General features: G+C 48.0%; 2 protein-coding genes across 3 annotated transcripts in view; one reads left to right on the forward strand and one right to left on the reverse strand.

Moving 5' to 3' along the window:
* TBC1D8B (TBC1 domain family member 8B) overlaps positions 1-9,818 on the forward strand; it is a 56,330-nt gene extending 46,512 nt beyond the window's left edge. Inside the window, exons 17-21 of one of the 2 annotated variants that reach the window (XM_014601123.3) lie at positions 457-522; positions 1,068-1,151; positions 2,756-2,809; positions 3,824-3,924; positions 4,544-9,818. In XM_014601123.3, the coding sequence (XP_014456609.1) occupies positions 457-522; positions 1,068-1,151; positions 2,756-2,809; positions 3,824-3,924; positions 4,544-4,957 (719 nt within the window). In that variant the 3' untranslated portion in view covers positions 4,958-9,818. The remainder of the gene's footprint in view (positions 1-456; positions 523-1,067; positions 1,152-2,755; positions 2,810-3,823; positions 3,925-4,543) is intronic. The other variant, XM_006275481.4, reaches the window with a different exon arrangement.
* A 3,604-nt stretch (positions 9,819-13,422) lies between these two features.
* The window catches only part of PASD1 (PAS domain containing repressor 1), a 137,905-nt gene continuing 124,589 nt past the window's right edge, over positions 13,423-26,738 (reverse strand). Inside the window, exons 16-21 of the mRNA XM_059732864.1 lie at positions 25,835-25,993; positions 22,101-22,313; positions 21,051-21,337; positions 19,375-19,467; positions 17,929-18,136; positions 13,423-15,926 (exon numbers count right to left, since the gene is read on the reverse strand). Of these exons, the coding sequence (XP_059588847.1) occupies positions 15,756-15,926; positions 17,929-18,136; positions 19,375-19,467; positions 21,051-21,337; positions 22,101-22,313; positions 25,835-25,993 (1,131 nt within the window). The 3' untranslated portion in view covers positions 13,423-15,755. The remainder of the gene's footprint in view (positions 15,927-17,928; positions 18,137-19,374; positions 19,468-21,050; positions 21,338-22,100; positions 22,314-25,834; positions 25,994-26,738) is intronic.

A 26,738-nucleotide genomic window follows, 5' to 3' on the forward strand; every position in this document is an offset into this window, starting at 1 on the left:
CAAATCAAAAGTTGAAAGAAAATGCTGAGAAATGTCAGCACTGTATTTCTTGCAGGATGCAGTTTTCATATAGCAAGTACTTACACATGCATGTGGCCCTGCCTATAATTCCAGCGTCTTTGCCTGCATTTTTTCACCCCGTATTGGGGAAGGCATATTCTGACTGGCCAAGTAAACATTTGCCTGCTGTCTAGATTCTTAGCAATGTTTGAAAATGAGCGGATTGAACTATATTACCATGTCTACGAAACCCTACTCACTTCATAGTGTAGACAAACCCTGAGGTCATTGTATGGCATGCTGTCATTCTTGCATGTTTCCGCAGCTCTTCCCTGTGCCAGGTAGCTGCATAATGCCCAGCTTTAGCCACCCCCGGCTATTTCTGCCTAGGTTCACAAGGTTTTTCCAAAGCTTTGAACTAGTTAAATGAAGCGTCTTGCTCTTCTCCTTTGACAGATATTTTGTATAACGGAAGTTTCACCGACAAACTGAAGCTGCTTTTTAAGTTGCACATCCCTCCAGGTAAGTCAGTTGCTGTTGGTGTGTGTGGTCTTCTGGTTGTTATTCTCTTCATCATCCTTTAACTTTCTAGCCCTACACATTGATTTCATTTCCCACCCCCCTTGGTATGGACCTCACAGTGCAAACCTACAGCTGTGCTATCAGTGCCTGCTAGACCCAGAGTGATTTATTCTCCTGGACCAGACCAGTCCTACAGCATGTCTATCTTATTCGCAAAGACAGACATATCCATATGTTGTCTGTGCTGTCAGCATACACGATTCATTGGCAAAAGTTTTGTGTTTCTATGGTTTTTCAGAAATTCTTATTAGTGTTGTTTGTTGTCATCAGTTCTGAGGACCGTTTGTCCAGCACTGGGAATCTGAACTGCTTGCTCAGTACTCCTTCGTACTCTCTCTTTCCTTCTTCCTTTCTTTTCAGTTCATAGAGTACTGAGAAGCTTTAAGGGAGTTAGAAGTTTCTTGGCTCTTTCTTAAAGGTTGATCAGCTAAGCATTACTGACAGTGCCCACTTAAAATTGGCTACATGAATTTTGTTTCTTGCAGCTTTTACTGAAGTGGAATCTCTAAGCCCTTCAAAAGGCATTGAACTTTCCAAAGAAGAGTTGATTCACTTCAGCCAGCTCACTGGTAAGCCCCAGCATCTTTCATGCAGCCCACAGAATTAGTAGTGCGAGTCGGTTACTTGTACTGTGGTAGGTTTTAGCAGCTCTAATCAGTAATAGGCACAAATGCAGATGAAGAATGCTGGTATAAAATACAGACACCAATGACATGAGGGCTAAACCCTATCCTAGTTTCTTTAGAGCAGTTTCCTCTATCTTGATGCTTGGGTTGCATCAGGCTAAAGGGCCAGTTGATGGCTAGATTCTGTGGAATACACTGCCGTAAGCAGCCTTGCGCTATTGTTTTGGTATTTATTGTATTAAAGTAGAACATAGGAGCCTCAGTACCGAGCCATTCTGGTAGGTGTTGTGCAAATGCGAAACAAAAGCCATTCCCTGCACTTCGTACTATCTGAGACAAGAGGCAGTCGAAATGGAGGAATACAGGTGGGGAGGAAATAAGGTATCGGGTCACAGCCTCAGTGCACCAGTTAAACGTGTTCTTATATTTTAATTTGACCATATTGTCTCTAATACCACATACCCCAAATAAGACATACACCTTATTTGTGGAAAGGCAGAATAAAGAAGAAAAATATTTTTCCAGAGTTTAGCTTTGTCTCTACTTTATGCAGCCGTATTTTTGAATCACTCACCTTCCCTTCCTTACTTAACCAAAAGCTGAAAGCTTAGCTTCTGAAGAAGACTGGTGTCCATGGGTGCATCTGCGATTTTGAAAAGAGCTAAAGGTTCTGCAAGGCTGCAAGGAGAGGAGAGACCAGGAGCAGCTAGCAGACAGGAAATGTGCCAGTGGAACTTCAAGACCATTACAAAGGAGAGACTATCATTAACACCTGTGGAGTGAAGAACAATGAGCCATTAAGTCAATTGATTCCCTCAGCTGCCTGAATAGAAATGCCACTGCTGCCAGCAGGCAGTTGGTTTTGGAGCAGGAATCAAAGCAGGGTGCTTCTAACGGAGGCAGAAAAATCAGCTTTCCTGCTTCGGCTGCATATGCCAATTTTAGGGGCTTGATTGTGGGGGGAAAAAGGTACATATGTTGTGTGAGAAAATACAGTATCTAAGGGCTGACATTATACTTACCATTTTGCTCCAGGCATAAGTGAATGCTTCTTGTCCTAGGAGTTTAATATCAAAATCCATACCCTTCCGGGCCTAGACTTCTGGGAGGTTTCAAAACCTGTCTCCCACTTCTGAAGTTGCACATCCTGAGATGGGCACCCAGATATGGGGGTCTCTAAAGAAAACTTCTGAGAAGTTCTTCTCATCTAAGGTCCTTTGTAAGCAAATGTTTAAGGGCAAAATCCACACCAGAGGTGCAATACCTACAGTAGTTGGGTATCACGTTCTACTGAGCATCGAATCCCAGGGGAGAATCTGTTTACATTATGGCTCATCTTGCAATCTCTGGTTAGCTGTGCTGTCTGGATGTTGACTTAAGAGGCAGAGAAGTGTGTATAGCTGCTTCTCTGTGGCAGTAGAGTTCAGCACAAAAGCAAGCATGATTTTTAAGCAATGTGCTTCCAGAGGAAGAGACTTTTGTTCAAGGAAAAAACAGCATGTACTTGATCTCTCAAAGAAACAAATAATTTTTCTTTTCAAATGTAGTTTCCTCTTCTGTGGACAGTCAGGAAGCTGATGCCTTGAAGAGCCCAGAAAAAGGTAAAATAATCCTGATCAGTGAATCGAGACAGTTGTTAGCCTTGTATTGCATTTGAGGGAGAGGAATTAAGGCCGTTTGTGGTGAGGAAGTATATTTTCCTAACTTATTAGCAGCTTGGATGCCCCATGCTACCATGTGTAATGCGGTGCTATTTGTATTAGCGTAGTTGTATTTATTCAGCACAGGTCACTGCTGGAGATGTCTTATATTTATACGTCTATTCAATCCTTGGCCTCCCTGAGCCTGCCGTGTAGAAACTAGATGGAGGATACAAACTCATTTCAAATGGGCTGCTAGCACCTGCCTAATAGCAAAGACTCCTGGTCATTGCTGTCTGAGCAGGTCTAGGTTTGAACTGGTGCCCCAGGGGAGAAACCCCGGTGTTTAATATTGGATGAGCCATTGTCTTCTTCCAGACCACTCTCCTTTAATTCGCACTTTAGAGCAGTCATTGCTGTTTGTTGCTGGATTGATACAGGTTGTGTCTGGAGTAATTCCAAACAATATATATTTTAAGCACCTGGGAGACATCCTGCAGCACAGGACTAAAACAGGTACTTCTGGTACTTCTAACCTGAGGTCATTTGAATTTGGGAGAGAGTTGGATTTAAATCCTCAAATCTAAACCAGTCCTTGTAGCTGGATCTCGTGCTAAGTCAGCCTGTGGCCACGATCTTGTGTACAATTTCTCCTGAGATCTGCAAGAAGATAGTCTTGTGAAAACTATTTTATGCTGAAATCTTATGAGAACCCCTGTTAAGCCTGAACTTGAACCTTAATGCCAATTCAGCTTCTAACCTGGACCTTGGCATAAGACGTCTGTTGGTATAGTTGTTTACAGGAAACATTGTGTGGTAATTGTTTCCTTCCTTTCCCATGTGATCATTACACCCAAACAAAAAATGTAAACCAAGTATTCCAAAATATCTGTTACTTAATAGAAGATATTCCCTTTGGGGGTCTGGGATTGTGGCAGAGATCCAGCGCTTCTGACATGTTCTTTTGTCTTCAAGCAGGTAAAGGGAAGGTTGATATTCAGGCTTATCTGAAGCAGTGGCAAGATGAGCTTCTTAAAAAAGAAGAAAATATCAAGGATTTGCCTAGAATGAACCAGGTAGAACCATACTTTAATGGCTTTCAATGTGCCAGTCGAAATCGTCATTGCTGTGTCCCCTTTAGATCACTTGAATTAAATTGACTTGGATTAAATGCAGATTAAATTCACTCGACTTGAATTGACTTGGATTAAACTCACTTGAATGAAATATAATTGGAATCGTTACATTCCAGTGTGTTTGGGGACCCTTTGACTTTCAATCATATGCCACCCATTTGGCTGTTTCCAAGCTTATCATCCGGGTTTTACAAGTAGCAATTTCAAACCTGATCTACACCTATTATTATTTAAAATAGTGCATAGGAGCCCAAGTCCTGGACCCGAACCCCCATTGTTCCAAAAAAGAAAACGGTGGAATTTGATTGGCTTGATACTGCAGCAGGATCTGGGCATGTTTCTCTCGCTCTATAGATATAATCAAGGTCCATTCTCCTTCCTACATAATGCAATGAGCTTAGGCAGGCTGTGACAGGGAAATGGCTATTGTGCCGTTAGCGGGAAATTTAGGTTGTGTTCTTTAGGCCCTTCTCAGTTAAAGCAGGTTGAGAGAGAAGCTTGTTGGTGAGAGAGGGGCTGTTGATGTTCTTTGAATAATCTCCTCATTGTCTCTCCCCAGTCACAGTTCATTCAGTTCTCAAAGACTCTGTACAACTTGTTCCATGGGGACCCCGAGGAGGAGTTGTTGTATCGGGCTATAGCAGTCGTAACCAGCCTCCTGCTGAAGATGGAAGAGGTTGGGAGAAGGCTGCAGAGTTCCACGTCACCAGGCAAAAGTCCGGCTGTGGCAGTGGAGTCGACTGCTGAGGACCAAAAGAAACTGCAGGAGGAGAATGCACCACAGCAGCCTGAAAGCAGTAAAATGCAGGGTCCTCCCAGCACAGACCATGAATGGTCTTTTGCTTTTGAGCAGATCCTGGCATCCTTGCTAAATGAACCGGCCTTGGTGAGATTTTTTGAGAAACCCAGTGACTTAAAAGCTAAAGTAGAAAATGCTAAAACTTCCCAACTGAAAGCAAGAAGCAGACTGTAACTTCCCCCCATCTCTGCACCCTGTATTAACACACAGCGCTTACAAAAGAAGGCCTTTACTATAGGAACGGAGCCTGGAGTTTACTTTGTGAGTGGGGCTTGAGGGTTTAGCTGGACCCATCACATAATGGTATGCTTTTTTGATGACATTAAATTTAGTTTGAAGCACAATTGCTTCTTCACACTATTCACAGATTCACTGCAGAAAGGACTGAAACATGAGTGGCATTTTTTACCCCGTTCAAGTTATGCAATATTTTTAAACTTCTAAATGTTGACTGAAAGAGGGCATGTTGGCAACGCTTTCTGTGTATCAGCTCTTACTGGTTACACTCCCTTGGACATGCTGCTCATCCTCAGAGTGATGAATGTAAGGATTTCTGCCATCTTCCATTATGATGAATAGTGGTATCAAAATGTTTTAATTTCTGCCTGGTCTGATTTCCAGGAAGTCATTTTTGAAGCTGTATGTAGACTCTCATCAATCCGGGATAGAAACCTCAGTCCTACTGATAGGAAACTGTGGTCTAGTAGCCTTTGTGGCCACCAGATCATGGTGATAGAGAAGAATGCCACGTCACTTTAGTGTTAATCTTTTTCTTGCTAGATTTCACTAGCTTAAAATGAAGAGTGGGTTTTAGAAATGGGCCTTTGTGTAGGATCCAGATTAGAATCCCAGTTTACTTAATCGTATCGTTTCTGAACTGGATCCTTACAGCCCTGATGCTTGTGAATCCAATGAATGTGCTGAACCTCCCTCTCTCTCCCCCGCCCCAACTCCAGGGTTTTCGTCCAGCAGCCCAGAGGAGAGTATGACCGCTGCCTGGTGGCATCCTCTCCTTGCAAAGCAGGGATGGTCACTGGTAATCTTTTGGTTCCTCTGCTTCACAGTGTGAAGGCCAGGGATGGGTCATCAAAAGCTTTAATCTCTTGTGAACTGGGCCCTAGTTTACTTGCTAGAGGCTCAAGGACCCCACGAAACAATGGCTGCTCTTTTTGCTGTGTAAGGCATATGAGATGATGTAAAGGGAGGCCTGTTTGCTCATCTGGAGGGCGCTGGAGACATGCAGGATCATTTTCAAGGCCCAAAAATAGCAAGTTCCTAATAAGCTGATCTGTGACTGCTGAACCAGGTTACTGGCAGATTGCAGTGGACTCTGCTTTTTGTTAACTGTTATCAGCGCCTACAGCTTGTAACTATCTTCCTTTTTTAGTGAACTTTCTTTTTGGATTATTGCCACTGTAAAATTTTATATCAGTCGACACAGACAGCAACAGCAAAATCTTCCCGAGTCCCTCTGAAGTGGGACTTCAAATACATGTCAGCAGAGGGAAAAAGCAGCTTAGCTGGAATCCTCGACAATGGAACCATCTTTATTGTAAGGATCCACTGAGGTATGCCGAGTGGGCCTGAGCATTGTGTAGCTTGTATTTAAAGTGGCTTTGACAAAGAGGGGGGAGAACACCTTGTATTTATATATAAACTCGAGAACAGTGAACTGTTTGAAATGCATATTTCTAAAGCCTGCATGACAGTTTCTCGCTGCAAAGCAACACTATTTTTATATAGTGTGAGTAATTTGTAAGGAGGTAGGGACGGATGTTGTAGCACTATTAGATGCCTTTCTGAGATGCTTAAATAGAGTAGGACCATCACTGCTTTTTTCTGATCTGGCAGGATGACAAGGAAATTCCACCACTATAGCCATGTGAAAGCCACGGTCTCCTCTAAATAAATTAGCCAGCAGGTATTCTCCAGGTCATAAGCAATGAATGTGTGTATCCATTCTTTCCTAATCTCAGGAATTAATAAGAACTCAAAACTCAAATGAGCAAGTATTAATTATGGACAATTACATAATACATAGAGTTCAGCTCTTGAGCAGCTTTCTTTAGAAACTTTCATAAAATAGATTGATATTATATAGCCTTGATTTGTATCTTGCAGGTTGAAATATAGGCTACATATAGCCTTTCCCATGCATTTTGTAAGGCAAAGTCAGGCAGCAGAGAATTGGATTGTATTTACTAGAAGTTTTTCACAATGCTTTCTGTAAGAATTTAGAAAACAAAGCCAGTCATTTTGATCTTGCCAGACAAACCTTTACTCAAGTGTGTAATTCTTAGGCAAGCAGCCTCAGATTTGAAGCCAATGCAGCTGTTCACATAAAATGGATTTTACAGGATCTAACCCTGTATTTTTAATTTCCAAAGACATTTCGCAGCAGGCAGCGTTTGCTGAGCCAGCTTAGAAGTTGAAATGTTTCTTGAATTTTTAGTATTAGATAAAATTTTGTGGTGAGGAAACAACCAAGTTGTTTTCACCGATCATTATATGCAGGTTCCAATATATGCATGGAGAAGGTACTAAGGAAACCTGTGAAGTACGGTAGTCTCATGATATTAAATGGGTCCGTGACATAAGATAGGCACTTTTAAAAATGTCACATCATGCAATTTCTGTTACTGTTGTTCAAAGATAAGATATAGAGACATTTATTAATGATATGATATATATGGAAAGTCTGTATCTGTGTCTATAAGATAAGTATCCTATATATTTATATACAGAATGATCAGCAAATCTTAAAATGGATTTAAAAGCGAATATATCAGAAGTGCAGTCCTTCGTTTATTTTTGTATTCTCCTGGGGCCTTTTGTCCGTCTTTAGTTCCCCTTATTTATTAGAGGTTTTTGGCCATTGAAAATATGTCTATTTTAATAATTCCATGATAAGCCCCTAGCTTAGTCCCGTAGGAAATAGCTGTAGCGTTGTGCCAGACGAGCCGTGGGCAGCGGTGGTTCCCGGGTCTCTGGCAGGTCACGTTCAGTTGGGAAAGCTTGGAAGAAATGATGTCGCAACAGATGGGAGAGTCACGCAGTTGCTTAAGCAGAGTGGACTTGTTAAACTTAGTTCTTGGAAGCCGTGGATCGGATTCTTATCCCCTTTACACCAGCTTTTAGCTCTGCTCTGATAGACGCTTACCTGCAGCGACTGAATTCCCTGGAGGGTTGAAGGAAGCATGCATGTTTCTTAGGGTTGTACCCTGAGTTCACTTTGACTGACTGACTGTCCAGGGGATGCTCTTGCTTTGTCCTGGGTGACTGAGTGCGGCATCTGGCCCTGTGTGTCTCCCCCCTGCCTTGGTGGAGGGAGCCTGGCCAACAAAAGAGATATAAGCCTAGTTGATGGAGTGGAAGCTTTTCTTCCATGGAGCATCTGCTGGGAAGCTGCCTGTCCTAGTAAGTAGACCCAGGGTGACCAAGCGTCTCAGACACCCTCCTTTGAAGTTGCGCAGCAGATGTAGCAGACAGGTGAGTCTGCTCCTTAGAGCGTTGCCTTTAAAATCCTCCCTGATGATGCAGAAACAATCCTAGTCTGCTGTCCCAGCCCTTATGAGGGACTGACTGCATCTCTTTGTCGAAGTCCAGTTGTCTCCATTTAGAAGGGCATCGGGCTCGGCAGAGGCTTTGGCAGTGGCAGAGTCCCTGACCTGGAATTATTAGAGGAATAATAAATTCCCTCTGGAATTTCACCTAATTTTCGTGAGCCAACAAGTTCAGTGTGATTTATGCACTGGACAGGGCCCTTCATTAGGTGCAGGGCAAACTGTCTTCAAGGTCTATTGGTAAGCCCTGCATGTCTCTGGTAGCTTTCCCCTGGAAGGGGAGGACATGCTGCTTGAACAGCTTGCCAGCAGAGAACGAGGGAGCTCAAATAAAGCGTTCCCTCGCCCCGTTCCAAATCAAGAAGCACTGGGACGATGCTATCAGCTGTCTGTCTCTTGCCAAGATGTAGGGATAGGTTGTTTTCCATATAAAAGGGACACTGAGCTGGAGAGTTCAGCAGAGACATAGCTTGGTCGTACTCACGGTTTATTGCTCAGGCCGTTGTCAAGTAGAACCAGGTGCTGTGAAACCGCGAGCGTGCTTTTGAAGGCAGGGTAAGGAGAGGCTCATCCCTCCATGGCCTGACCAGCTGTCAGTATGATCTGAGCAGCCCTTCCTCACCCGCTGGGCAACACGCTTTGGGGCCATTGCCATGGTGGTTGTCACATAAAATACCTTTCTAAAACTGGGACCAGAAAAGCCAAACGTGCTAATGTAAGGGACTGGCTAATGCAGGGGTAGTGTGTCCCCTTGCCCCCCCATGCGTGTGACCTGGAAAGACGTGTTGTGGGACGCTTGGATAGACTTCAGAAGTTATAACAGCAGCAAGGGGAAATAGACAGCTAACCTTAACAGGAGCGTTGCTAGGCTGGAACCACAAAATCAGTCTGGTAGTTAATATTACCCCATCGTTTCCTGGTGTATGCAAAAGACTGAGGGGAAAGCAGAACTTAGGATTTCCGTTGCTTTGAGACTGCATATTTCCAACTTGCAGGGGGATTGTTATAGCACAAAGTCAAATGTTTCCAAGAAGTTAGGGATAGCTTTGACTTAGAGGCCACAGAAGAAAGCCTCTGAGTTTCACACTGCTCTTCTCTTAGAGGAAAAACAGTAACTTTTACTGTTCCATAGCTAGATGCAGCTCCTGAGCGTGGCTGGTACGGTTGGCCAACATTGCAACTAGGAAACGTGTGTTTTAGCTACATTATTAAAAGTTCATCACCCTGTTGTACTAAACAAAATACTGCAATTTAATTGCAGTGATTTGGATTTAAAAAACAGAACTAACAGCCTTGTTCCAGTTTGTTTGCAGAGAAATAAAAAGTATCTCGTCTTTTTTGCTGCCGTTCTATCATCGAGAACGTGTCGTACGTGTGTGTGCGCTGGCACGCTGGCCTGTTGTATGCTGTACTGTAAGCAGCAGAAGCTGTGTAAATCTGATGGGATAGCCAATAAACTCATTTCACAGAAAGTCTGTGTTGGAAACCTTATTTTACTTCCTCGCATGGCCTTTCAGAAATCTTCAGGTTTGTTGTGGGCTTTGACCAGTCCGTTTTTTGCAGTGTTAGGGATACTGGAGATGCTAGAATTAAGATGTCGGGACCTGATAAGGGGGGAGGTGGGGGCTAGGTAACTTGCTTCTTTAGGAGACTTGCCTCTTCCCCATTTAAAGCCAAGTCCTTCTCTCTCAGGCAGGTTTGTCTTCCTCCCAGTCAGGCAATATCCTCCTTTCCACCAGCCGCTCCTGATCTAGCTTTATTGCCTTCTACCAGGAAATCCCAGCTTGTCTTGCATGTTATACCCGCTGCTCCTCCTACAGGTGTATGTATGGATGTAAAGATGCCATAAGCCCGTTGCTGCCCTCTGAATCCACGTTCCTGCATGTTTAAGGACCTCATCTACAACCCTGGAGAAGAATTGGGCAGGACCCAAGCTATAGAGTAAAGAACACCAGCACGTGTAAGAGGTCTTAAAAGTATACTTTTATTTTTCTTCCAAAATACTATGTACAATCTGTTTAAAGCTTGTCAAGATGCAACAGCTGCCATCCAATGGAGCTGCCCAGGGACGCATATTCGAGACAAGAATAAAATCTGTCCTGGGTTCGTCTTCATAAGACATTTCCTTTTTTCCATTACAAAATACTTTTAAGAATAGGAACATTTATAAATTCATCTCTATTTGACATCATATAAAATAGAACTAATATTCATATTCAATTCTAGGCTTTTTTACATGGAATATGTTACAATATGTACAGTGACATTTCACTACGTTTTTTAAACTTTTTAAAATTTTTTAATTTTTTTACCTTTCAGGCTATAGCTTATATGTACAAATACGCTAAAAGTGCAAGACTTAGATTAAAGCTGCCTGTGTTTGCCGAGGTTGGGGATTGCTTGGCCTGTTGGACGTGTGCCTTGGAAAGCCTCGCACTGCACCCCTTCTGCTGTACGCGTCTCAGCTCACCTGGAGCCAGCTCCCTCGGTTGGGCGTAGTCAGTAGCGATCCCACAGGCTGAGCCCCCAGCCGGCGGGGAGAACGTGTTTGCCACTACAAGCATCCTCTGAGTGTCCAACCCCAGCTACACTCACTTCCTAACACTCCACAGAAATACTGGGCATAGCTAACAGAGGTAATGAATCCAAATGACTCTGAAGAGAGTGGCTCTTTATTCATGTAATTTTTTTTTTTGAGAGAGAGAGAAGGGCGGGCGACAGGACCTTAGGCCACATCCCAAAGTCCCGATTAATCATATGCCCAGACCCAGCACCCTGGGAGTCAGCAGGAGGCTGCCTGAGTAAGGAACCATGCAGTAACGGAGTAAAACCTGAGAAGGGACCGCAAGGGCTGGCCCTCCGGTGATTGTCTGAAAGCGCTGGCTCCCACGGCCGAGGCACTTGCTGCCTGTGCCTCTCTCCAGTGGGGTGACAAGCCAGGGCTGTGCCCGGTTGCTGGGTGTTTGACTGAGGGCACTACCATGCAATGGCATGAAGCTGAAGGGTGATTGTTTTTCCGTAATAAAGTGCATGTCTTCAGCGAGGCCAATCCAAAAAAGGGGCTGTGGTTTCCCTTCTCCAGCAACCCTCATTCTAGGACCGCCATTCCCCTCTGCTTTCCCTGTACCCTTACGCTGCCTGATGACACGGGTAGCTCCATCAATAGCCCCATCCACTGCAGCTGCACCCAGGGGCAGGGGACATAGCACATGGCCGTGATGCCAGCCTTGGGTACACAATTCTCCCAATCAGTGCTCTAAAAACAGGCAGCTGTCTTTACTTTGCCCAGCTATTCTGCAAATGCCTTACTGAAGACAGCCAGAGCCCTCTTTGTGCTCCTTTTCTACTCACTGTAAAGCTAGAAGTGAGGCTTGAGCCAGGCCAGAGACGAGACCTTCCCCGCAGTCACCAGGGTGTAAAGTAGAAGGCGGGAGCCTCTTCCTAAGAGGAGAGTCTGCCCAATATCTTTGCCACCTTCTTATTCTGCTAAAACAAGGCTGTGCTTGTGGGGGGGAGAATGCAAAGCAAAGAGACAAAGCAGATGTAGAAGAAAGTGGAGGAAGGGGATTTGGCTGTGGTAGATGATCCTGATCCTCCAGGCACCCCCTCCCTCCACCTGAGCACTGCAGGACGTGGGAGCTCATCTTGGTACAAGCCTGTCACAGCAGCCTGCTACTTGGTTCAAGCCTAGATATGACTGAAAAACAGCTCCATGGGTGTCCAGCTTTGGGCAGGGTGCTGGCGGGAGGAAGACGGGGAAGTTACAAGTGGAAATGGGGAGGGGGGACCGGGGAAGGGGGAACTCCTAGTGCCTGGTTCATGACTCACTCATTTCAGCAAGAGGAGAAAAGGAGGAAAGCCCCAGGCCCCAGGAGCATCGCTGTGGTGCTGCACAGGCACCAGGGTCAGGCCCTGCTGGCCTGGACCCCATCGGTTGTGCTATGGCAGGTGTGCTCTGGTTCCCCACAGCTGCCGGGCATGCCAGGCGCACGCTGCCCCAACAGCCAAGGCAAACCCACTGCTGGAACAGGCATGTAAGGCCTCATGGCCCTACCCCAGCGAATGGCAAAAAGGGTGGACGGGAACGGGGAGACTAGTGGTTGCTCTGATGTGCACAGGGTGGAAAACCTGCCACAGCAGCCAGCTGCTGCCGTTCCCAGACAAGACCCCCCCTCGCGCTGCCATCCTCCCGAGCGACCTGAGCAGGAGCAGGAGGAGAGGGCTGTACCCCAGCCACAGGGGCAAAGGGCTGCGCTGGTGACTTTCACCCCCTGAGCCACTGACAGCAGCAGCAGCACAGTGGTGACGCACACAAACCACTTCTTCTTTTCCCTCTGCACGTTCCCTTTCTACCCTATGTGCTTACTGAACGCTAACAGCGCCCCATGCAAGCGCCTCCACAGGGGTGCAGACAAAGCCAGCAGAGCGCAGCTAGGACCACGAGGAGGCAGTGGCAGCATGGCCTAAGCACAGGTCAGCTGCTTTTCCTGTACGGCACATGATGGCCTCAATGTAACCACCAGCTGAAGGGGTAAGCAGTTGGGTGGTGGGGAGAGGGGGCAGTTTGCACATCAGGGATTAGCCCTAGTTCAGGTGTAAGGCCAAGAGCAGCTTGATGCTTGTGGCCATGGACAGTCTATGCCCGGCACCAAAGAGCATGCAAAGTGGCACTGACCTGAACACCCGGCCACCGCCCCACTCCAACTGCTGCCAGCCTCATCCCTCCACCCTGGCACAAGCCCTGCACTGGTAACTCACGCTCACACGAGCTAGTAGGCAAGCTTCACGCCGCAGTGCCAGCCTGGCCTGCAGGTGTGCCGGGGGCTGGAGGATTACATTAGCAGGGGGGGAGCATGGTCAAACCCGAACCAGGGAGAAGTGGGGTCAGATCCAAACTGGGTGAGGGGAGAGGGGTTTCTGACCCAAAGCTGGGGGGGGGGGCGGGGGAAGGAGGGGCAGGGTCCGACCTGAAGCCAGGGGGTGGGGGGAGTGGGTTTGGACCTGAAAGTTGGGGGCGGGGGGGGGTGTAGCCAGATGTGGGGCTCCATCCCTGCCAGCCTCCTGTCGCCCCCCCCCCCCCCCCTTCCTCCATCATTCTTGATGGGCAATTTGCGTGTGTGTGTGTGTGTGTGTGTGTGTGTGTCTGCATGCTGCCCAGCCTGACTCTCAGGCACATGGCCTGTCCCGTGTGCGTAGCTGAAGGGTAGGGGTGGGTTTCAGGGGTGAGGAGGTGGTGGCAAACACCCTGGCAGGCTTGAAGACTAAAATGCAAGCTGACCTTCTCCTGGAACAGTTTTAAAGTGTCGCTGTGACCGGTGCAGCCCGGATGCATGGCTGAGCAGCAGTCGCTCATGCAGAGCTGGCCTGGGGCTGGCTCCCTGGCTTAGCACTCTCCTACCATGGTGCTGGACTCCCTTTGTGGGTGCATCTGGCTTCAAGCAAAGCCTTTCAGTGTCGACCCGCCCTCCCCTTGGGACCTGATCCAGCAGATGAAGGGCAATGTGAAAGCCTGCACGTCCCGCTCGCCCTGGGCCAGTGACAATGCCAATGGGAAGAGCACACATGCAGGGTCTGTGCAGGTGGATGTGGCCCCTGCTCTTTCAGCACTGAGAGGTGAGACGCCCCAAAGCCCCATCTGCCCCACAGCAAACAGCGTTGAGCCCAGTGCTGAGGCACACTCAGGTGGCTCTAGACCTAGCCCACGCTCCAGTCCACATCATCGTCATGCCTAGAGGCTGGCAGCCAGCCTGGATGCTGAGACTTGCTACAAAAGAGCCGCAGTAGAACAGCTCAGCCACGGGAGGGCAAATCACCTTGCCCACAGCTTTATTCCACCCCCCCAAGCCATAACATTCATCATTACTGTGCAAATCAGGCACACAATACCATCATGTTTCCTTCCTTTAAGGGAGGTCCCACGGGTTATCCCAAAATAGGTGCATTAAGGGCATAAACGCTCCCTCTCTTTTGAAGATGGGAATCTAACTGCACCCAGCTCTAGCATTCAACTACTATAGGAAAAAAAAACCCAAAACCTCCAACCACGTAAATATTCATTTTCCTTTGGAAAGACACAAACAGTAGGGACACTGCTATATACTCACTGAGGAATACACATCTGTTTCCGTTCATAAATATAAACATATCGTTATAAAGTGACAATTTACAAAAATACAATTTATTGCTATCCCTCTGGGCCCGACCTCGCATTTGTGCCTTTGTCAGTATAAACGTCAGCTTTGCCCAACTGCAACACGAACCAGCAAAACCACAAAGTTTGCTGTCATTTGTTTTGTTTTTGTTTTTTTCCAGGTGTAAGGAAATGTGTACAGCAACATCCATCGGGGGTGGGGACAAAAATAAACCCTGTAAAGTTTCTTCGCTGATACCCTGAAAATTATTTGGCTAAAGGGAATAGAAACATAGACATTTATTTTCATGTCTCACCCAGAATTAAACCTGATGCACTTCTCTTACTAAGTGTGATGTGAGCTGGTATAACAACAGTAAGAAATTCAGGCAGAAGTGGTGTCACATAAATTAGCAGCATTATCCAATCATCTAAAAAAAAAACAAGGACCAGGGCTGAGGTATAGGAAGAAGGGAAATAAAATCCACTGTTGAAGTATGACAGCAAAACGAATTATGTACATGGTGAGTGAGTGGTATCCTGCAAGTTGTTACAGTGTGTGTGCACGCGCGCGCGTTTTCCAAACGCTGGTCTTCAATTCACAGTGACTTCCAGCAATACTTAAACGGAGCATCGATGCTATGAATTGAAAAGGTGTTCTCAGTTGCAAAGTGACCATTGTGGTGACCTGATAAAACACACCTGCAGCTAGAAAGCCATCTTTCAGCTCACGTGCATTGCCACGCTGTGCACCTATGGCTTCGTACCTGCCACTAACACCCACTCTGACTGTTTTTGCTTGTGGCTGTTCTCCTCCCTAAGCAAATCCTTTGGGTGATCAAGTGTGTACCCGCTTTTGTCCGTTAGGTTTGGCGGGCAGGAGCTCCACACCCTACTCGTTGAGTCCTCCCAATGCTTTTAGCACTTTAAGTATTAACCCGTCTCTACAAGACAAGCTGCGGGAGTTCAGGCTACTCACAGTTTCGAGTCTTCTGTCCTGCTGTTTAACAGATCCGCACTTTTCTGTGGCTGCTGGAAGTGCTGCTGTGCACCAGCGAGCACTGAACTGACTACGTGAAAATGCTGATCAACAAGACGCTCTTACAGCCCGCCTGCCGGGCCCCTGGCTCAGGCTGCCACGCTTCCCTCCGGGCTGAACCTCACCCCTTGGGCAAATGAGGAAGGCCTCCTCTCCTTAGCTAGCGCTGTCCTTCCCCTCGCTTGTGCCCAGTGCAGCTGCTGCGCCCAACATCATCCTCTCCTCTTCACCGCCTGGCTTTCACGGCAGCTGCATTTCAGGCAGGTCTTGCAGGTTGCAGGGCTGACCCTCTGCGTGGCAGGCTTGTTGCTGAGGATGGAGGAAGTAGCCCATGCTGTTCTGCTGGGGGAGGTGAGATGACTGGAAAATGCGCTGACCTTGACTCCCCTGGACTGATTCGGGAGTCTGCATCTGCAGAAAGCAAGCGTGACACTACCCCTCAGACCTGCTTCCAGCCTGGCCTCTTTTCTGCAGTTGAAAGGGCAGCTGGACGATATTATCAAAGAAATGCATGGTGTACAGCCTGTGAGCTGCGCACAACCACCCCGGAGCTTCAGGGCCCCCTTGAGTATCTGGACGTTGAGTTAGGATGCTGGCGACATCTGACGTACAGCTAGCTCTGGGCTCAAGCTGAGTGTGCAAATGTGGGGCAAGTCCTGTCCCCATAAAGAAGCACAGCAAAAGGCTACAGCCAATTTCCATGGCTATGGGCAGCTCCTGGAGAGTCCCCAGCACTCACTTGTAACCGCCTCCTTCTCTAGCAGTCCAAGCAGCAGTAGATCTACCAGCCAAACCCCAACCCCAAATGCAGGCAGGCACAACCGGGTATCATGGCTCAGTGAACCCATGGGCTTGCCGATCTATGCTATCTGGTCTAGGCAGCATTGCCAGGCCTCAGCCAGTTCACTGCACTGCACTGACGTTCTCTGTGGAGACAGCGCCCCACCTTGCTAGGACAAACCCCACGTCCCTGAATGGCTGTGAGATAAAACACATGGTCTGTGCAAGCGAGTCTCAAAAGCGCTGTTGTTCCAGATCTCTGCTGTCTCACCGTGCCACTGGACAAGTCATTTGACCTCTTCTCATCTCTCGTGCACCTGTCTTTTATGTGTTGTCACTGATAATTTACCGGTGATTCACTGCCTCTGCAGCTATATATATATATATATATATATATGTATGTGCATACACTGCCAGTGTCTTAGGGTCAAACTACATGTTGCATTTAGAACATGCTAAGTCTGGGGACTGTTAAGCAGCATTAAAGTTAAAACATGTGGTGGGCTGTTGCATGTTAAGGGTGCTGCCTGCACAGCTGTGACATGCCACGAGCGGACGGGCTAGGAGCCACAACACTTGAGATCTAGCCCTGCTTGGTGGGTGGATGGTGCATCTTGGGATGCTGGAGGAATGCAAATTGCTTGCTCTATCTCCACAGAGCAAACTGAAGTTGCCCTAACGTGACCTGGGTAGCAAGGCCCAGAGTTAAACCTTGCCTGAAGTGGCATATCTTTGCCCTTAGCACGAGTTAATGAATTTTAATGTGAGGCTGCTTGCGTTTTAAGCACCCTTCGTCTGGTCTAAGTGTAACTTCACCCTTAGGAACATGACACATAGGACTAAACTGGGCCTCTTGGGTTATCGAGTCTTGCCCTGGCTACCACAGCCCTATCATATCATCCCTTTCATAAACTGATCAAGTTTCTCACTCTACTCTTAGAGATGATAGTATTTAATTACTTTGTCTTAATCCAGGCCTGCAGTTTAATTAGCTCAAGCTGGATTGGATCTCTGCCTGTTGCTTTACTACATACCAGCTTGGCCAGAGCAACCATTAAATGTCCCTCAGCCCACCCCGAGTCCCTCACAGAATGGAAACTATTTTAAATTATTAATTCCCTTCAGCCATTTCTTCTATCAGCTGGGTCATCTATGGGCATGAACCTATGAAGTTGTTCTTGAAAAGCTGCTTCCTCAAGAGCTTTTTGTTCTGAAATGATTAATAATTTGTATGAAGAAGGGAATGAAGAAGGTACAGAACATGCTCCACGCTGGGTGACTTCAGAGGGCTGCGGAGCAAGCCCAGCGCTCTGAAATCAGGAGCTTCCTCGTGCTTCTTGTTTCTTGCCGCATCTCCGAGAGAGCTCACCTCACTAGAGGAGCTTGGTTTGAAACTCTGGCCACTTCTTTTAGTGTCTAAAAGGGACTTGGGTTCCTTGGAAAATACAGTGCCAGCTTTGGGTGTCAACCAGTTTTGAAAACAATAATCTAATGGGCGACTGGACAGTCACAGGTCTATACCGAATAGAGCATGGTACAGGTAAAACGGAGATGGAGGAGGTCATGTACAGGTTTTGGGCCACATCCATTCCTCCCAAGCTGTCTGCTCAATGTTTATGAAACCCTCCCTTACCTGCAGGTAGAGATGATGCTGTTGGACTTGCTGCTGTGGCCACTGGGGGAGGTGAACAGGGGGATGCGTCTGGTGGGAGGCGAAGTTCGTATGCGGGATCATCACGGAAGGGGAAAACACAGGCGACGGGCCAGGAGCTCTGACTGTGCTACACGTAACCGGTGGCATTTGTAACTGGGGAGGCAGCATCTGCTGCTCAGGAACAAACCTGCAAAAAGGAGGAAAAACACGCATCGGTAGACAGTAAGCAAGGACTTAGCACGGGATTACACACTGAGGGCTGGGGGTGTTAAAAGAGAATAAACCAGAAGATAGTTTGTTAAGCCGCATGCAGGCTAGCACAACCAGAGGGCAAACCTCCCCTGGGCTGTATCCGCAAGAGCAGGCAGAGGAGCTCCATAGGGGAAGTCCTTGGGGGAGGACAGGAGCAGCTCATATGGGGAAAGCAGACTTCAGTGCACGGTTGTATCCTATATAGAAACCAGGGTCATGTGGCAGGTGCAGCTTAAATGCCAGGCAGATAACTGGAACACATATAAGCTCTTTGGAGCAGGGGCGATGTCTCTGTGGGCACGTCTACATGTGCGTATTTACTGCGCAGTATGGACAGCCGAAAAATACTGCACAGTATGGGCATGCATCTATACATGCACACCTGTCCTGCACAGTAACTATGGTGACTTACACCGACTTGGGCATAAATGCAATACCTGAATTACACAGGTATCAAATTTACGTCTGATTAATTACTGCGCAGTAATGCATGTGTAGACACCTTACTACACAGTAACCTACTGCGCTTTAACGGCCACTCATGTAGACACCAGCCTAAAACCTGCCTACTGCGCACTAAATGCACGTGTCGACGCGCCCTGTGTATCTCTGTACACTGCCTAGGACAGCGGGGGGTAAGGCCTCTGGCTCTTACTGCCACACCAATAACAAAGATAAAAGCTGACATGCAGCTGAGCTAAGATTAATTCGTTATAGGAAATGTAAAAGCAGCTAGTTTTGGTAAAGGTACCCAATACCCCTTTCGGTTGGTGAGGGAGTCACGTGAGGAGCTCTTCAGGAAACACATTCGCGTTCCCTGTGAAAATGTTGGCAAAACGCTCTTGTTTTTGTGGTGTCTTTCCCTGCTTTTTGGCATCCTGAGGAGGAAGCAAAACCTGAATATTTTTGGTTTTCAAAAAGTACAGAAAATGGGTTTGGTTATTAAAGAGAGGGTGGGAAAAATTAGATTTTTGTAACAGATTTCATGGAAACTAAAAGAGCAGCATTTCTACTTTGGTGAAAAGGTCTTTTCATTACAAACATTTCCAGATAATTTTTTAATCCAGCTCTAATGAAAATGTTCCCATAATTTTCATGGCCCTGAAAAGACCAGCCGGGTTTTGCAGTCGGGCACGAGCCTCTGCAGAGAAAGCAGGAATAACGAAGACTTACTTCCCTTGTTGTCTCCCAGCGTTGTTCTGCCCTGACTGACTAGTCCCATTAGCACTGGGCATCATGGCTTGGATAGGCTGATCCAGCAACATCCTGCAGAAGAATGAAACAATGACACGGTAGGTTTTTGAACCCGAAAGCTTGCTTAATAACTATTCTCCAACCATTTGGGTTGGTCTAATAAAAGATATCAAATTCACCCAAGGAACCTTGTCTGCCTATGTCCTTAGACCAACACGGCTACAACCTAACCCCTGCAATGGTCCATAAAAAGCACTTCTTTGTCACGTGTTCATATCCTTGCCAGTTAGTCTCAAGCACCGCATGCCTGTAAAAGCACCGCACCTTCACTCCTTCACTTTGCATAAAAGCTAATGGCTGTGCGCAGATAAGGTCCTGACTCGATCACCGTCTGATCTAATGAGAACACAGACTGGAGCTGAAACGTTCAGTCTCTTGTGTTACAAATGACTAGCTCAACTTAACATCGGTGCAACACGTCATCCTCGTGCAGACTGTTAAGGTCGGTCTTCTTCCTTCGGCAGGTGTATAAATTCTCTCCAGCTGGGATCCATCCACAGGAGAGTCCTGGAGTCTCACAAAGGTACATGGAAGATTATAAATGAATGAATTCAGGTACAGCCGAGGCAGCACAGATCCGAAAGTCTCCAAATCCACCAGAGAACCAGTTTCAAGCTGGCTTGGTTATGCCAACATGAACTACTGTCACTGCAGTGTAGACGTACTCTGAAGTAACATGCAAACAGCTCAGCAGGTGCTGCACATTGGGAGGCACCGGCAACACTTCTGGTGTCTAAGGTAGCTGGTGTGCAGCTGGCCCAGGTACCGCCACACTTGGCTGCCTGTAGGGCTGAGCGGGGCTCTGCTTTGAAAGTGTACTGGGCACAATCACTACTGACAGAAGGAGCCAAATCCATTTGGGAGTAGGAGGAAAGATTTAAATGGCCTTCTGCAGATAGGAGGGCCTCCAAGAAACCTTATCATAAAGCACCTGATCAAGCAAGTGCCTTTTAAAAGGACCCGTGCACAGCGAACATCTGCTGACCCTTCTCCGAGAGTTGTGCATGAGGACAATTTGTGGGGCTGGCCTGAAACGGGCTGTTTCCAAGGCACTTGTCATGGCTGGAGAAAGGCTATTCTGGAGCTCCCGAGCAATGGGGATCAAGAGATCAGAGCGGTTCGCTTTGCTTCCACTAGCAAGGCAGGAAGTGTATCAGCTCAGCCGAGCGCTACGCTAATGCCCCTATCCTGCTTCCAGTGCGCCGTGCCATGCAGATGTGCCCTTCACTTCTCCGGTCCCAAGAGCTCTGTTCTGGCTGACAGGAGCTGGGGATACGGTACACACCTGGGGCAAAAAACTAGTTAAGTTACATGGAAAGTACATGGGAATATTGAAGAAAGAAAAGGGGTCCAGGCCTCCAAGGTGGTGCTAAGTGATATGCAAAACATGCCGTAAGGGCACTGCTTACTGACTTCCAGTGCTCAGCCCCACAAGAGGAAACACTCATGCTTCACATACACTGGAGACATTACCAAAGCCTCATCCACCAGGCAGGGATGCTGGATGCACGGCTTGATTGCTGCCCGGCCCTCACAGACCAGTACCGTCCTAGCACACAGCTGTCAAGGGGATCCAGCATGGACCAGACGCTTACCTTAGGCTCCTATCTTGGCCATAGTCAGACTGTGGCTGCCTGTCACTAATTTCAGCTGGCATCTGAGTGGGAGTAGTGATGGGATGAGTCTGAGAGAATGCCATGGGGTTGTTGTAGAGGGGCACGGAAATGCTGGTTTGCACTGGCAGGCAGGTTGGCTGTGTCTGATTTCCTCTTATTATGTGCTGCTGCTGCTGCTGTTGTTGCCGCTGCTGCTGTTGTTGCCGCTGCTGCTGTTGCTGTTGCTGCTGCTGCTGCTGTTGTTGCTGCTGCTGCTGCTGTTGCACCTGCAATATAAAGCCATCCCTTAGTAGAACCAAATCCCACCTCCCCTCCCTGTGCACTTATTGCAGAGGGCTGCACGCTCCCTGCTTTAGGTGCGAGAGCGTAGAGACTGCACTCAACAGATCTACGACCAGGCTGTCTGCAGTCTGGGCCCCCCGCAGAGGACAGGTGCCGGGAGTCTTGGTTGGAAAAGTTGCCTGCCTTTTCAAAACTACAGCACTGCAGAGGGGGGCTGGAGAGGAGGAAGAAGGCACCGACAAATTGGAGGCCCCCCCGTGAATGGGTTCTCGTGCTTCTTCTATGACTTGAGGAAGTTTTCCTCTGAGCTCTAAGTGGCCTAATCCTCACTGATTACAATGAAGAAGGCCTGTTGGATCAGGAGGGGAGAACCAAAATCATAGGGCTAAGGAGATCTTGGATGCAAACTCACTGACTTCAGTGGAGTTTCACCACGGCTCCTCTTGGCCCCCTCAGGTTTTGCAATGTTAAGCCTTTACAGCTACAGCTGGGTGAGGCTACAAACGAACACCTCTGGGCAGGAGAAATGATGCACTTGATGCTAATGGCAGCAGGAGACAGCGCTAGGAGGCCAGAGATGAATTTGCGCTCACTAGTAAGGGATTAAGTGGAGGAGGAAGAGGCGCTAGCTTCCTGCCTGGTACAGCTCCACAGATGTCAGCAGGAGCTGCCCTGGGGGTGACGTTGGCCCTGAACAAGATGAGTCACAATAACTGCAGCAAGTGAGAAACCCAAGGAGGTAGCAACCTGGGAAGAGGTGACACAAGGTTCCCTGAGGAAGTGCCGCGGTGACGGTAAGTGAGAGCTGCAGTAGCGTTTCGAGCCCCCCGGGCCTTGCTGTTGAGGCTTCTTGGCCACGGCTTGCCTAGCTGCCCCCGTCTGCTGCTGCTGAGCTGCCCTCCGTGGGCTCGGCTGCTGCGCGTTGTTGAACACCAAGGGCATGGGCTGCTGCATCAACATCTTTAAGGAAAAGAGAGAAGTGAATCGTTACTGCAGTTTGCACACTGGATTGTTTAATGATCTGCCCGAGTGCCCCACAGTGAGCTCTAATGCGATGAGCAATACTGCTCCTGCAAAACAAAATGTTCCCCAGGGACCTATTAAGCATATAAATTGTGCTGAGTTCCATTCATCCGATAAAACAAGATTATCTGGCACAGTAATGAGATACAGAGGGTTTCGCCACTGCTTTACTAGCCCCAGTGCAGCTAAAGTCAGTGGAAAGTGAAAATCATTAGACCCTGCTGGCTTTTTAAAGAGCTTGGGACTCACAGTCCAGGTGCTGGACGAGGGGTGTCTATGTTGCAAAATCTGCCACCTGAATTAGCACTAGGAGGGGACGGAGATGCAGGGCTGAAGTCTAAGCCTTCACCTCTTTCTGCTGCAGCCTGCACCCTTCACCCACCCAACCTTTCACTGTGCATGGATTACAGAACGAGCCCCACAGGGACCTTGACCACGTGGCCATTTTCAGTCCATAGGGCTAATACCACTGGGTACGTCTACACCTGCATAATAATGCAACACAATAAACTCCGGTGCATATCACGCTGGAGTTTATTGCTCCCAGGCACCATGTTTACACATGTGCCTAGGACCACAGCTTGTTAAGCTGGGTTGGAGGGGACAGGGGTCCCGGGGGTGAGCTTGCCAGCCCAGGGCTGCTCTGGCCCAGCTCACAGTACTGGGGTGAGGCCAGCTGGGGCACAAGGATCCCACAGTGAAGCACCCTCATGCCCAACCAGCCCCACCAGCATCTACACGTACAGCGCTGTGGAGTACTTACAAGTAATATCCTGCTGTGAAGTTTATTAGTTTACTCCAGCCTAATATAACCCTGCACATGTAGGCACTGAGACATCTACTGCACAGCTAATTAGGCAGCTCCACAGTAAATGGCTCGTGTAGACAGTAAATGGCTCGGCCACTGTGGATGATACCGTGTTTGTCCGATTCAGGTTCGTTTTGCAGCAGTGAAGTGCTCAACGTGTGCACCCTTTACAGAACAGATTGAAAGAATAAGTAGAAATTCCCCCTTTTTAGCTGTGAGACTATCCTTTGATCCTAGATGTTTTGAATTAGGCTACGATATAATTACTAGTCAATCCTCCTCCTTGCTTGACTGAAATACTCCAATTTAGAATTAGAAAGTGCTCTTTAACCTCTTTGCCACTTTGTGTGCCAATCGAGGGTAGCAAACATGACTTCAAACACCAGTGACACCGCTATCGTTAACTGTGCAGCACACCCAACCAGATTACAGAGCACAACCCTTGCCTCCTTGTAAAATAATTATTTTCAGTGTATTTGTGCATGGGAGCCTTCGGATACAAGAAGATGGGTTTAGTCACAGCTGATCTACTGATAGCCACACTTATTCAAACAAACACAATTCATGGATTAGACATAGCAGCGCCTGAAACAAGGAACTCATGTTCTGGGAAAGACGTACACGTTTTGACATTTGATTTAATCAAATTTATAATGAAAACAAATATTTTCAAATGCTTTTGCAATGCAGTCATCTTGGCCTCGGGCCTAAATCACAAAAAGCAGCAAGGAGGGGTAGGAGGACCTGGAACTGAAACACAATTGGACTTAGGCAGGCAAGAGGGTCTACCATCCAGAACCAGTGAATAGCGTGAGATGCATCGTTTCCCTTTCACAAACGAATGGGATTTCATCGAATGTTTGTAGCAAATCTGGCTGCTCTTCTGGCGCTCAGTACAAGACCCTAGCTAGAAGAGACTAGAAAAGCTAACAATTAGTAGCTGAGTTATGGAGCCACATAGCAGCTAAGGATGCAGGCGATGGTACGATGCTGCTGAATTGCTTTGCTCAGGCTACTGCAGGAGGATACTGCTGACATGTTTTGGGGGGGGGTTGCAGCATATGTGCAGTTTTGCACATATTTTATGCAGTGCCTGATAGTACTGCATTTTTTCGACCAGCGCAGCGTGTGTTTTGCCACCACAGCATCACCGCCTATTGAAGCTTTCCATCCTGTAACAAGCCACGAGAGGGAGCCAGGAAGTCATTTAGTTCCCGGCAAATCCTCAGGAAGGTTTGCAGCTTGTTAAACAAAAGGAAAAAGCAGCCACGGGCGCGAGGCTCTCAGTCCCACATCCTGGTTTTGGAAGGCTGGGCAGTGACCTTTTTTTCTGGGAAGGTTTTTAGCTGAGATAAAGCTGTTCCCTGGGTCACCTTAAACAGCCTTTTGGATGGATGTCATTTGGAGGAGGTCGGCCTGAGGTCTCTGTAGCTGCTAAGGTTGGAGTAATTATCAGCATGGCCACGAGATGGTGGTGAAGCTTTACCTGCCGGAGCACTCTCACTCAGGTTTTTTGAAGGCATCTCTCACTATCACAGCAAATCTAAAAACCTTTTAGACTCCCAGCAGCTCTCATTGCACTCAAAGCCCCTTTTGGAAAATGCCAGCCCTTAGTTTTCCCTTGTCTACTCGCTACAGAAAAATACTAGAGCCATTCTTCTGTTGCAAAGAAGTCAGGAAGTCCACAGCAGGGCAGAAGGTTTTTAACACTCTGGATTCCTATTTGCAATGTCTGGGTTTCTCTTGTGAATCCCGTTTGCACACCTATCAGTGCTAATGCAGCATGGCAGCCCACCGACAGCACCCCTGGAAGGATCTTAAGGCAGCCCAGGCTGCCATGGCACCCTGCTGAGAGTCGCTGGTCTACCACGTAAGTGCCGTACATAAGGCAACATCCGAGGTGCTCTCCATAGCACTGCCCTTTGTTCCCTCTTTGCTTGCTTGGCTGCTTTTGTCACCCTCTCCTCCCTCTGCAAGCCTACAAGCCCATGGCCAGCAAACTGAGTATTTCAATCGCTCCACGCGGCGAATGGAGCACTCAGCTATTCATGACGCGGTTGGGACGAACCGTCTCCATATGTGCGTTCAGTCAACCTAAATAATGCTGCTGCAGCAGCCTCAGAAAATACAATAATGCCGCGAACCGTGAATAACAGGAAATCAAATGCTTTCTTTTGCCCAAATATTTATCTGGAGTCCACGGCCAGTTCCAGTGCTGTTAGCCCTATTGGTGCTGAAGCCCTGTCCGCTGGCAAGGTGCTAGAGAGCTGCTTCGGTCTTCCCCAGCCATTCGAGGCCTGAGCTCTCCCTGCGGGAAGGGACACTTCAACCAGCCTCGCCACCCCTTTGAAAATACGCAGATGAGGCAAAATGACCAATTTGCCAGTGAAGCCGCAGGGAAGCAGCACCGCTGGCCCTGCTGCTAACAACGCAGGAGGCTCCTTTCTTTCTGCAATGATGCATGTCCAGCAGTTCTGGCACTTAGGGATAAACTGAGATCATTTCTAAATGTGTTGCATTATAGCTGGACATGAAAGTCTCCATATGCTGCTTGGTTACCCATCTAGGTGCTCCGGAGCAGGGGGTACTTTGGACCCCAGGCATCAGACCCGTGGGGCAACGGGGAGCCCCTGGGGGAGACGGGCTTTACCTGCAGATTGGAATCCTGCACCAGCTGGAGCTGCTCCTTGATGACGTGCAGCTCCTCCTGCTGCGTCTTGATGTCTGCTTGCAAAATGCGCGTCCGCTCTTCCAGCTGCTCCTTCAGCTGATGCATCATCCCCAGCTGCGCCGGGAAGTGGTACACGGGCTGTGGGGGACAGAAAGCGCCTGGCCGTGAGCCCCTGTGCTCTCCTTACAAATGCTGCTGCTGGCTGCCCAAATGCCAGTGCTCACACTTTTCAGAGCATGGGAAGCGTCCAGTGCAGGAGAGATGGCTGCGCTACCAAACACCACCCAGGAGACTTGACCTGGATGCTCTCATTCGTTATCAGACCTGGCGATTTGTTCCCCTTTTGTGTTTCCTGCTCTGCTAGTGTTTGGGGACACACGTAGCCTCTCCTGAGTTCAGGAAAAGACGGGCACCTTCTCCCCCTCCCCCAGGGCAACCACCAGAGCAGAGGAACTGGCAGAGGGAATGAGAAGTAGCTTGCACACCCAGGTACTGGTACAGGTCCCTTCCTCCTAGAGCCAGGGAGGACACAGGGTCCAGATCATGTCCCTTCTGAGCTGCAACTTGCTGCCTGGACAACACAGGTACACACAGATCCTTCCACACCTCTAGGATCTGGCCCAAGAGAGCAAGTAGCTCCCTTGAGACCTGGTCACCGCAGGGACCTTTGCTAACCCCAGCTGCCTTCATACCCGGAGAATTTCAGTAGCTTATCCTGCCTGATCACACTTCTGGTGAGCCACACCGCCGCACACGCACAGTTAACATAAACCAGAAGGCTGTTGCTGGCACCAGAACAAACGTCTCCAGCTCTCGTCCAGCAGTGAGGTACCTCACGCCTGCCAAGTCTGTCTGGCCATCCGCTCTCCTTATGCTACCAGCA

This window comes from Alligator mississippiensis, chromosome 8 (assembly GCF_030867095.1).
Source record: "Alligator mississippiensis isolate rAllMis1 chromosome 8, rAllMis1, whole genome shotgun sequence".
Lineage (NCBI taxonomy): Eukaryota > Metazoa > Chordata > Crocodylia > Alligatoridae > Alligator > Alligator mississippiensis.